The sequence below is a fragment of the Passer montanus genome, unplaced genomic scaffold, assembly GCF_014805655.1.
Source record: "Passer montanus isolate IOZ18808 unplaced genomic scaffold, ASM1480565v1 scaffold16, whole genome shotgun sequence".
In the NCBI taxonomy this organism is placed as follows: domain Eukaryota; kingdom Metazoa; phylum Chordata; class Aves; order Passeriformes; family Passeridae; genus Passer; species Passer montanus.
This window is the reverse complement of record NW_024363160.1, coordinates 11,080,534-11,092,569: the sequence shown is the minus strand read 5'-3', so window position 1 is coordinate 11,092,569 and position 12,036 is coordinate 11,080,534. Positions and strand designations below refer to the sequence as shown.

Here is a 12,036-nt window from a genome sequence, read left to right as displayed (position 1 = left end):
GCAGTCACTATGACAGTGGATTCAAAATACAAGTGAAAAAAAAAAATCCCTAGGACTATATTACCCTCATCAAATGCTTTCACCTTCATTTAAGGGATTACTTTTGAAGGAATGGTTTTGTGTGGAATTAAAGCAGCTTATGATATCTGGGTTGGCTGTTTGGAATTTAATACATTATGTTTAAAAACGTGTGGCTGGGCAGCAAGGAAGACTGCTTAACTTAGCTACTATACTCTGAATCTTCTACAGTCTTTGTATGCTACAAAGTGCCTGCAGTTTCTTTGAACCCAGCCTAGTCAAGTCCTCCCCAAATCTGTGGCTGATGCCTATGGGTCCCCATGCACAGCACCAGAGCTACATTGCAAATGTTTCTAGTTTTGTGTCTCTGACAAGAAAAAGAAGAGGTCCTTTTTTCTCCTTATGTAAAAAAAATCTTGATGTAGGTTAGAAAATATAATAAAACAAAGAGAATGAGTTAGTTGCACTTCGAGGTTTATTTGGGAAGCATAGTATAGAGGCTTCTGGACTGGAAATTAAAGGATCTGCCTTTTATTCTAGTATCCAATGTGATACTATGTGTGCCAATTATATCCTATACATGCCTGAAACCCTTCCATCTTTGTGCCAGAGCTTCTTATCTTTCAGTTACGAGACTGCAGTTTATGAAGAGCTTTAGAAGCTGCTGGTAAACTCAATGTTTAAAATATATTTCATGATATATCTAGATCTATCAAATGCAAAGTGCCCACTGAAGTCAAATATTCATTGATCAGTGCTCAAAATCTATGGCTGTTTGATACTTCTCTTTACCTGGGCCTGTGACTCAGAAGGAAGAGATCTGGGAAGTGTTAACTGAAGTTTAAGCAAAATCCTGTAAGTTCATACCTCTAGCCAGTTCCTGTCTACACTGAAATATTATCTATCTAAGACTAAATTATTATCACTCTAAGATATTTCCTAATAGAATTATAGGGATTATATCTCTTTCAATTCAAGTGATGACTGCCTGATTATAAAAACTAGCTATTAGTTTTCCAGGTGTACTGAGTTTTGGAGACAGATATTTAAAAAGGAGAGACAGAGGAAGTCTGACAAAAAAAACAAAAGGAAAGAGAAAAAATGAAAAGTTATTATTAACCTTCTTTCCACCTAGGATATATTAATTGAAATCAACAGTAAAATTTAAAAAACCCCAACACTTCAGTGTGTTCCATTAGTTATTTATTTATAAATTTCAATTGTCTCTTTATGGAATCTCAGCCAATCAGACACAGATTTTAGGGAGTGATTCATCAGCCAGGGCCAGGTCATTCCCTCTTCGCAACTTTGGGCAGAAAGTGAAAGAAAAGAAGAAGAAAAAAAAAGGGAAATACATTAAAACCTTAAGGATAGTGTTTTTTTTATTGTTTAGAGACAAAGGAATACGGTCATTGATTTCTAGACTTCACACAAGAGGAACTACCTACAGACACTTAGCATCACTGTTTCTACATTTTTTTTCCAGGAAGAACTAAAATGGAAAGAGTGTTTTCTAAACTGCAGAGCTTTTCTGGTAGTTAGGCACATTAGTCCTCCATCAGTGTCCCATGGTTTCTGTGTTTGTATCTGTACTGAGATGACATCAGACCAGGAAATGTCCACGGAGGTGCTGCTTTGTTAATCCAAATTTCTCTTTCAGGCTTCATCAGCAGATGTCAACAGGCTAAGGTGTGCCAGGTTTTTCAGACAAGATGAATCTTTGTCTTTAAATTTTAATATTCAAGCAGCAAAAGAGATAAAAATGTTTCCAGTAAATCTGAGTTTGTTCAATATTCAAATTAAGGAGATTAGATTCTGCAAAGCACAGGGTGAAACTACAAGTAGGAGTGTCTTCCCTTCTCTCTGCTGATCCAAAATCTAGTGTAGATATGGGTATAAATTAGCATAATCAGGGACTATTAGAACATACAGCAGCCTCTGAAGTGCTTACTAAGGAATACTTTGAAGTACAAAATAGCCTCTTTTCCTCCTTCAGCTGGTTTCCATATGGTCCTTTTGCTGCTACATGCTTGAAGCTGGGCATAGAAGAAAATAATGTTGGGCATTGTGCAGGCCTCAGTTGGTGTTGGGGTTCGTTGGGGCACTTTCATGGTTTATTTATGTCACAAGGAGTGTTGAAGAATCAAAACCTGTCCCTTTAATTCCTGTTCTGATAAAAGTATGAGGAGTAGAGGTAGAGCATTGACAAGCTTCCCCTGGTGAGAAGTTCTGTCTGTGGTAAGCCATGCCACCTAGTGCCAGCCCCCACGGATGTACGAGCTGGAGCAAGAGCTGGAGCTTGTGGGAGTGCTCCTGAGCTGACAAAAACCTGTTTCTCAGTTGCACTTGAGTTACTCTGCCCTGAGCTTTCAAATATGACTGAGCCAAAAGCCAGATTTGGGCAGTTGGATCCAGGCAGAAGAAATGCTCCAAACCCAGGGGTTTGTGGTTATCCTCAAAGCTCTACCTGCACAGATTTCAACAACATCCCACAAGTTTAATGTTCTGTTCCATCTGTTCTGAGATCAGCAAGTTAAATTGGAATTCTTGGTGCTACTTAGGTGCAGTTGCTGAACCTTTTCTCAGGGGAGCAGTTCTCTTTCCCTGCACATCGATGGCTGGCCAAGGATCAGGCTGATGGGGAAATATCTGTGGAGCTTCCTGTTTTCCAGCAGGGTCAGCCTATTCTTCCAGGTAAGCACAATACTGCATCAGCAAAGTCAGAGCCCATACTGATGTCGATAGCGGTGAGTTCATTGTTTTTCATCAGGCCCTCTATTACTTTTTGGCTGCCACAACACTTTTTCTGCTTTGCTTTCCTGTTGTTACTGTGCATACTCAGGTGAAAAGTTAAAAAGCACTGGAAAAGGAATGAGAGAGTCTTTAATGCTTTGAATTTCACATGTTCTTGAAGTGGATTTCTTGTTTGGTAAGATTTCCACTGCTTATGTTTGGTTTAAAGTAAAGACAGTAGTAAAGACATGTCAGACATGTAACAACAATGAAGCCAGCATATGATCCAGATCACAAACTCTGTTTTTAATAACTGAGGATTTTATAGCTCCAGTGTTACTGTTGTAGCTGCTGTTTCAGTCTCTTTCAGGTAAATGGCTCAGACTTCCAGAATACTTTTAATTTTTGGATGTGGAATAAAACTTTCAGAATAAATATTTTGGGAGATTATAAGTGTTAAAATATCCATTATTCACAGAGAATTTGTATTGTAATTCTAAGGATGAATGATTCCAAAGGATATGAAATTTATTGGGTGTTGCTGTTGTTGCACTGTTTTAGTGTCCTGCTCTACCACACCAGTCCCTGATGTTGCTATATGACCCCTCTGCTCGATCAGCGGAAAGGGGATAGAAAGTCTGTGCTTGTTCCTCCCTTCTCTCCAATTGGCATTGTCCTTTTCTGGAAAATTTCTAAGAAAATTACAAGGGCTTAGCAAGAGCAGTGTGTCCTGGGAGAGATGTGGGTGAGAGAACAAGAATGCTGTGGTAAATTCCCATTCTATTTGGGTGTGATGCTATAGGGGGAAAAGCCATAAAACCACTGGTATTACTTGGGCTAGGACTTCACTAAAACAAGACCTGGGACTTGTCCTCTTCTCTTCCCCACAAAAATTGTATCAGCTGCAGAGGACAAAATTAATGGGATGAGAGAAACTTTCGTTCTAAGTTCTCTAAAAACTATGAAACCCCTTTTTCAGAATGTTTAACAATTTATCATTGCTTTATGGAGTGTCTATGATCCCTTGTGTTGATCTTGCAAAGTTGGAATTGTAACAGGTATTTCAATGGTAACAAATATTGTGGGTTCAGGCTAGAGGAAGAGGATATTTGCAAATAAAATCGAGGGGCAGAAGTCTAGAGAATGGTCCATGGATGTGGGAAAACATACCTTGGGACAGTTACTCTTGTAATAAAGAGATGGGTGGCCTGGAGTTATATTTATGCTTCTCTGTGATGACTGAGCTCTGAAATTAAGAACCTTAAGAAGATCAGAAAAAAAACAGGGCTGTGCCTCAAAAGTATGTTTAAAGGGAAAAAGAATAATGGGAGAGATTTCCCCCAATACTTAGCAGATGTCAATGGCTCATAAGATGCTCTAGAGAGAGAGGCCCATCCACATTAACCACAATGATTTTTGGTCTTGGGTGGTCATGATTTTCATGACAAGAGAAGCCTCAGGGACACTCAGCTTGCTTCCTCACAGATTTTGTCTCTTTGGTCAGGAGACCAATACTGTTTTTATAGGGGGACATACAAACACAGTGGTATAAAAGTCAAATGCCTCCCACCCCTTTGAATAAATGCTAATTAATAATAATTGATGTCTTTTATTGAATATGTTCTATTACCCTATTTGCAGTATATTTTCTTCCCCAAATGTTCTCTTGTTTAAATATCCTGAGATGCAGACCTCAACAACCTCAGCTGGCTAGCACATGGTGCTGATAATGCCAGTGTTGTGGGTTCAATCCCTATATGGGCTGTTCACTTAAGAATTGTAGTCAATGATCCCTGTGGGTCCCTTCCAACATAGAATATTCTGTGATTCTCTCAACATCCTAATTTTGGAGCTCTTTCTGAGTAGCAGTTTTCCTTGTTTCTGAAATGAAGATACAATGAGAGATTTTTATTATTGAGTAATCTTCATGCATGAAAAGCACAAAGGCACATTTACACCCAACATCTCAATCTGCATTTTGTAGTTACAATTTCTCTCTCACACAAGGGAGGAAGAAAAGAGCTTCTGTGCATTTCTACCAGCTTCAGTGTAAAAGGGGTCATGCAGAAGGCTTTGGAGAAGGCAGTTTCATCTCTGATTTAGTAATTGAAAGATGGCTCCTGTGTCTTTTTGCAGTGTTATATTTCTGCATGAGACAGTGTAAAGGGAACACAGCTTTTAACTTCAGAGAAGATAGTTTGATAACAGAACAGTGAAGGGGTCTGGATTCAATGTGAAAGAGAGATGATGAGAGGCACTTTAAAACCAATTTCTGAATAAAAAGAGGCTGAAGCACTCTCTGATTTAACATTCTTTTTTATTCAAAGGAAGAACATGGGAATTAAACTGTTAAGAAGTGTTACATAAAGACTTTGTTGCTATAATGCTGGAGGACTGAGCAACATTCATCTGACGCTTTATCCTCTATCATTCTACTTTTGTCCCTGTCTGCTCATAGTTTATGACACAATCATTAATTATATCCTGAGAATAAATCAGGGATACACAGTATTGGTAACTGGTGGACCTTTGCTTTTCTTCTTACAGGAATTAGAAAGCAGGTAGTTATTGAAGGAGGAAGTTGTTGCAATAGAACATTTTTGTGGTCCTATATATGGAATTGTTGATATAGAGAAATAAATTCTCTCCCTCTGCTGTGGTCTGTTCATGGGGCATGTGTTCATATGGATGCTGCAAAGAAAAAATTGGACAAGTAAATAGATCAGGTGGTGACGTGAAATTATATGGGTAAATTGCAGTATGAATTAACAGTTGCCAAATGAAAACTATTTTAAGTATTGAGACAGGCATACACTGGGAAAGATAGTGCCTGGTTATGGTGCTAACTCGAGTGTATCAAAAGCTTCTGTATGTTAAATGTGGCTGGCCTTTTCACATATTTCAGAGGAGCTCAGAGGCTTGATCTCAAAATGAGTTAGCTCTCACACCAGAAGGAAATTACCTCTAGTGTTCTGTGTGGGCACATTAAAACCTGTGCAGGTTCTTTAGTGTTTTTGTTAAATTATTACCATTATTCAAATTGAATTCTTTAAAGATAGTTTGTTTAGTAACAAGCACAGAAAAACCCAAGTAAATAAATGAGAGATAATCATATAATAAATATATAAAAATATAAATTTATAAAAATATAAGAATGAATAGAAAAATTGTAACACCTACCAGCCACCTAGCATAATTGCAGATATGTACTGATGATGAATAAATCTTCAGTGCTTGCTAAAGGAAGGTGTTTGGCCATCAGAAAAGTGAGATCTGGAAGCAACCTCTATCAGAGAATTACAGCCAAGCTTCATAACATGTTTCAAATAGAAACTGACAGTTGAATGATGATAATGTTGATGTTGTTTCGGACCCAGTGGTTCAGAAACTCCTTTCTGCTTGCAAGACAGAGAAGCACACAGACACCAACCCTTTGAAGAAGAGCTTGAGTGCCAGAAAATGAGGTTTTGTCTTCCCCTTTCATTCTCCCTGTACCTCATCTGGTCTAACAAAATAGTGTATATTGGCATAAATTTTGCCTTTCCCTTGTTAATACTGGTGATTATGATTGCATGTTTTATCTTACTTCTGAATTTTATAGAGTTCCTACATCTGTATTTTAAGGACCACAGTTTTATATCAGTAGATATTTTTACGTAACATAGTCTTTAGTTTAATCATATTTTAATTCAAATTTAGTTTTACTTGCAATATCCATTCTTATTAAAGAAATTATTTATTGGATTTAAATCTTAGTTATTCCATCCTAAATTTAAATCCTTTAAAGAATTTTCATATGGAATATAGAGAGCTTAATTATCCCTGGAAACATTCAAAGTCAGGTTGGACATGGCTCTGAGCAACCTGGTGTAACTGAGGTTGACCATGAAAATGGCAAGGTCTAGATGGTCTTTAAAGGTGTCTCCCAAACCAAACCATTCTATGATTTTTACATTCTGTAACATTAATTGCTAAAATAATAAAACAATGCAGTGTTCTGAGTTTTGAGGTCTTAGAAAACTAAAATTATGGTGCTAGATTTTAGCCTGCTTGGTTAACCAGTGCATTCAAAGTTAATGGTTTCCACTGATTTATATAGTTTTGATCTCACTACTTATGATGACTCCAATCTAGGATTTACATTATTTACTTTTCAGTTTATGATGATTTCAAATGATGCTGCAGCACCAAGATATGCTCCTGGGCATTTAAAATTAACTTCAGTTTGCATTCCCCACAGATGACAGCCTGGGACACAACAATGAAAGTAACAACCATAAAAAACATAAAATCTACTTTGCATTTTATTTTATTGAATAGGATTTTTAAGGTTTTATAACCTGTCCTTGCCACCAATATCTTTGGACTCTACAGCCAGCTAGATGTTATTGTAACTATATAATAGTGCTTGTGATATGAAAAGTTGTCATCTTTTATTGTCAGTTACTGTCTACAAAGTGCACGTGACAACAGGAGACCTGTGGAACGCTGGAACTGAGGCTGATGTCTATATTTCTGTCTATGGAGAAAGAGGTGATACAGGATCAAGACAGCTGCTCAGGTCACAAAAACCCAAGAAATTTTTAAAAGGACAAGTAAGGGAAAGGGCATTTTTTTGATATGTTTGTCTGGCTTTTCTCTCTCGGGTGGGTGGTGATTTCAAGAAAGATGCAGTTAGAAAAGAGATAATTACTACATTCTGATGGCTCTCCAAAATTCCCTAATCAAGTTCCAAATACTTTCTAAAGTTATACCAGTGCTTTTGGAAGTGAGAATTTTAATTTACAAAATTTTATCTATGATGCCTTTATCATCACCTAATATTTCAGATGATGATCTTGTGTCAGCACAATGGGCCAGGACCAGGCACTGATTGACATAGACTCCATTTATTCACAGAAGGCCAATTATCATCTTGATTGAGAAACCCATACCTTTATACCCTAGTTTGCTACAGGTGGACCTAATTGGTCCTCCAATCAAAACACCATCACCATTGGCTAATTAAGAAACCACCATTTGGTAAACAAATCTCCATAACACATTCCACGTGTTTACAATATCAGGTGCAGGAAATGAAGATAAGAATTCTTTCTCATTCTTTTCCTGATCTTCTGACAGCCTTTCCCCGAACAATGGCTGGGAAAGTTGTCTGTTGCTCTCTGTGACCAGAGAGCTGCTGCAACAATCTTGACAAAAGTTATATTGACAAAGTTATAAGGGGTTTTGAGTCTTCAGAATTGTGTGGCTGAAGAATGCTCTGCTTTTTAGATTTTTCTGAAATTTTGTTGGTTGGTTACAGACTGACATCTTTTCTGTTGAAGCTGTGCACCTTGGATGTTTGTACAAGATTGTTATAGGACACAATGGGCTTGGATCAGGTCAGAAATCTCACCTGTGCTCTACTCTCAACTGTTATGATAAGGACAGCATCTGATAATAATTTTTTACTAATCCCTGTAAAAAACTGTGAAGAGGGGAAATGTTTCCATGTTAAGACATTGATTATGTCTTGTATTCAAGTTAAAATAATCTATTTTAATTTTAGATGAATTAACATTATCAGTTGCACTGTAAAAATCCAAATGAAGATTTTTGTAACCCTATCTTGTCATTAGACTTCCAATTAATGGTGAAACTTAAAATGTTTGCAGTCACAGGTCCTATTTTTCAATCTCTTGAGCCTAAATACTGTAAGCATTGCAACTTCTTTTGAGCCATCATAAGCTGCTATATAATTTTGTTGTTATTTTGATTGGCAAAACTAAGACCCATATGATGGCAATGTTTAAGGAGGGAAGGATGTAGCCAGGGAGAGACCCAGCAGCTTGCAGGCCCATAAGGAAGCTCTAGAGTACCTAGGGCAGGTACTGTCCTCCCTCCAGCCATGAGGATAGCTGTGACTATTTAAATCTGCCAGTGGAGCTGCAGATTTTGCCATTCCAGTAGAAGAGAGAAAACTATAGGAAGTCTGACATAATTAAACACCTCAATTTTTCTCTCATGAACAACGTTTTGTTTTTTACTTTATTTCTTCTAAGGCAATGGATGGTTTCTGGACAAAGTTATAATCAAGGATCCTATAACAGATCTGGATTATACTTTTCTTTGTCACAGGTTGGTTATATTTGATTTGGGTTAGATGTTTATTAAATTTGTAACTACTCTTAGTTTTTCTCCTGAAATATCTTCTAAGGATATATGTCTCCTAAGAAGTGAGTTGAATTGGTTTGATTCTTTTTACAGCTCTAAGAGTTGTATCTGGTCAAACACCTGATCTTTGAACTAAGGAAAAAGCAATAAAAAGTTCTGTGTGGGAACTTTCCATTCTCACACCTTTTGAACTATTTAAGATAGGCTTTTGTTACACATTTGCCATATCCAACATCTTGTATCTGACACCAGCAGGTTCATCTGTTCTTCCATGTCATGCATTGCAAGGCTTTTCAGAAGAATGGCTTGCTGTCTCTCAAGCAAACTGCTCCTGATTTGCTGAAGTTACTATGGAGATTAGCTTGGGGTTCAGTGAGCTCAGGATCAGACTTTAAGTTCCTGTGAAATGACAATCACAAATGCAGCTGCCTGACCACATCCCTTTTACTCATTTGTTTTGCAGCCTGTCAGTGAGCTGCAACATAATTTGAAGCAATCCTAACTTCCCTGCCTTTTCCCCTGCAGATGCTGCTGCTCTGAATCTTCTGTTCTATAACTCATTTACAGTTTTATCTATGCCTGATTAATTCTCAACACCTTGTGGAAAAATCTTAATCAATAAGTATCAGTGCAAATATTAGGAACAGTAAAGTCCGGTCACGTAAGAGTCTAGCTGCAGCTTGCCAGTGGCACCCCAATTCTATTTCCCCCTCTCACTTCTCTGAGTGAATAAATAACTGCCTGAGACAGCCCAGAGTGAGCGATGTGCACACTGAAACTGATTTATGTGTGAGTAAGGGCTTTCTGCCTATCAGATACAGCACCTCATCCTTGCCTGACCTAATTTTGAGTCTGTATTCTAGATGAGATGAACTGCTATGAAGAGATCTATAATGCTGGCTTCATACATAATTTAGGGAGAGTTCAAATCCATTTCAGGCAGAAAAATACAGGGTATATGCTAGTTATTGTTAGAGCTTGATGCTGTGCTTGCTGTCTTGCTCTGAGTGTGGGAATGCTTTTGACTCAAATGGAGTTAGACTTAACTCACATAAGTAGATGTGTACAAAGGCATTGTGAAAATATAGTTCAGATATGGTGAAAGCGTTGCCACTGTTGGGTTTGCCTCTTCCTATAGGGATTTTCAGGGCATGGAACAATTTGCATCTTGCTGTAACCTTCTTGTAGACAGGAAGAACAAACATCACAACCACTGCGCAATTCATTATTGATCTGGGATGAATATGCATTCACTGACATGTAAAAATTGAGTTAGGCCCTTTTACCTCAGTCTGGGAAAGCATTTATTTGTTTCACTAAGAACAAGAAAGAAAAATAATTTTTTGCCAATGTTAATCTCTTTTTACTGGATTTTTGCATTGCTGTTTGTCAGCCTTGAGACTTTAATGCATAGGACAGCAAGTATTGTCTACAAGTGTCATGCATACTTTAGAAGTTGCCAGTAAAGGTTATTGCTGAAAGAGGTTCTGGTTCTTAGGTGGCTGGACCAGGGACAGGATGATGGAAATATTGCTAGAGAACTGCCTGTGACACACGCCAGCATGCTTCCAGGAAGTAAGTGAAAATTGGTGGGGAAAAAAACTGTCTCAAAGGGAATGAAGAATCTCTGTAAATTAATTGCACTGTTTTTATCTGCACAGGACAAGAGCTGGAACTCAAGAGAGAAAAAACTGTAAGAGTGTACCTTTTCATTTTAATTTAAACCACTGAAATGATGCTTTGAGTGAAATCAGGTCAGTTGAATGTTTTGTATGACAAATTCCTGTGTATCATCTTTTCATAAATCTTTTCTGTTTGCTGTTTCCAAAACTAGTGGACTGCAGAAAAGTGGAAATTTCGGAAAGGCGTTACACTTCAATTTTACAACAGAGTCACCCGTGGTTTCATTTGCCTCTACCCAGATAGCAGAGTTGATGCTCTTGGTGACAAGAAAAACAAATATGGTAATGTATTTTCCATGTGGATGTATGTATATGAGATCCAAAGAAAGTCTTTAATATTGAGATACCTAAAATGGAAAAGAGTATATAATCATACTAAACATTTTCCTTACTTAAATTATACATGTGTACAAATTCTCATATGGTGTCTTGGTTGGCTTTCCTTTGCCAAATAGAAAAACTTGTCATTTTCAATTTGGTGCTCCCACAGAACTCACATGGCAAGAACAGCAAGTCTTTTGAAACTAGATCCATCTAAGACAACAAATTCAAATTTAGGTAGAGTTCATTAATAAGGAGTGTATGTATATATATATATATATGTGTGTGTGTGTGTGTGTGTGTATGTGTACATTAATATATCTATATATATATATGTATGCATAAATTCATTTTATTCAATTTTTGTAAGTGATTGTAATGGCAACTAAAATCAGTCTACCAGTTCCACCTTTTATCAACTTTACTCCTACTACATTAGTAACACTTAGCTCTAATACATACCACATTAGGTACATGTATTTTATTCCCTTGGAAGTGATGAAACTCTTCAGTCTTTCTGACATCTCACCAGGGACTTTACACAGGGACCTTTCACAGACCTCTTTTGAAATTATAGAATCTTTCAGGTCACGCCAAAGAGTGCATCAGGAAAACCACAGAGGCAGCTGCAACTTACAAAACTGCAGCATAATGGACTGGTAGAACAGTTGCTTAAAAAAATCACTGTTGTCCCTGGGAACAATAAAAAATGCCAAGAATTTACCTTTCATCAGTATTTTGTAGCTATAAAAGTTAATTGTTTGGAAAATTGGTGAGATTTAAAATTTGAGAAGCCATGAGTTATGCTGCAGGATTTGCTTTACAAATTCTAATATAGGAACAGAGAAAATGAAGTCTCTTCTTACCTGAGAGCTTTATGTTCCCTACATCATCTGTTATTTATCATCTAAATTCATTGCTAGAGCCCAGTTCATTATGCTTGAGTTCTCAGCTCCTTTTTATGGATTTTTTTTTAAACATATGTGCTGATAAAAAGAAATTTGTTCCTTATCATTACCTCTCAGGGCTTTTCTCCTCAAGGCAGCAAAATAGACAGTAGTCCCTAGATGCTCTTTCCTGAACAAATGAGAGAATTTATTGATCAGAGAGGTCAAACTGTTGAGTTAAA

General features: G+C 37.3%; 1 protein-coding gene across 3 annotated transcripts in view; it reads left to right on the top strand.

Annotated features, from left to right (window-relative positions):
- The window catches only part of RP1 (RP1 axonemal microtubule associated), a 188,458-nt gene that overhangs the window by 43,413 nt on the left and 133,009 nt on the right, over positions 1 to 12,036 (top strand). For all 3 annotated transcript variants that reach the window (XM_039703103.1, XM_039703102.1, XM_039703104.1), the window contains exons 6-12: positions 2,580 to 2,712; positions 7,195 to 7,346; positions 8,054 to 8,132; positions 8,793 to 8,868; positions 10,403 to 10,479; positions 10,566 to 10,597; positions 10,739 to 10,868. In XM_039703103.1, the coding sequence (XP_039559037.1) occupies positions 2,580 to 2,712; positions 7,195 to 7,346; positions 8,054 to 8,132; positions 8,793 to 8,868; positions 10,403 to 10,479; positions 10,566 to 10,597; positions 10,739 to 10,868 (679 nt within the window). The remainder of the gene's footprint in view (positions 1 to 2,579; positions 2,713 to 7,194; positions 7,347 to 8,053; positions 8,133 to 8,792; positions 8,869 to 10,402; positions 10,480 to 10,565; positions 10,598 to 10,738; positions 10,869 to 12,036) is intronic.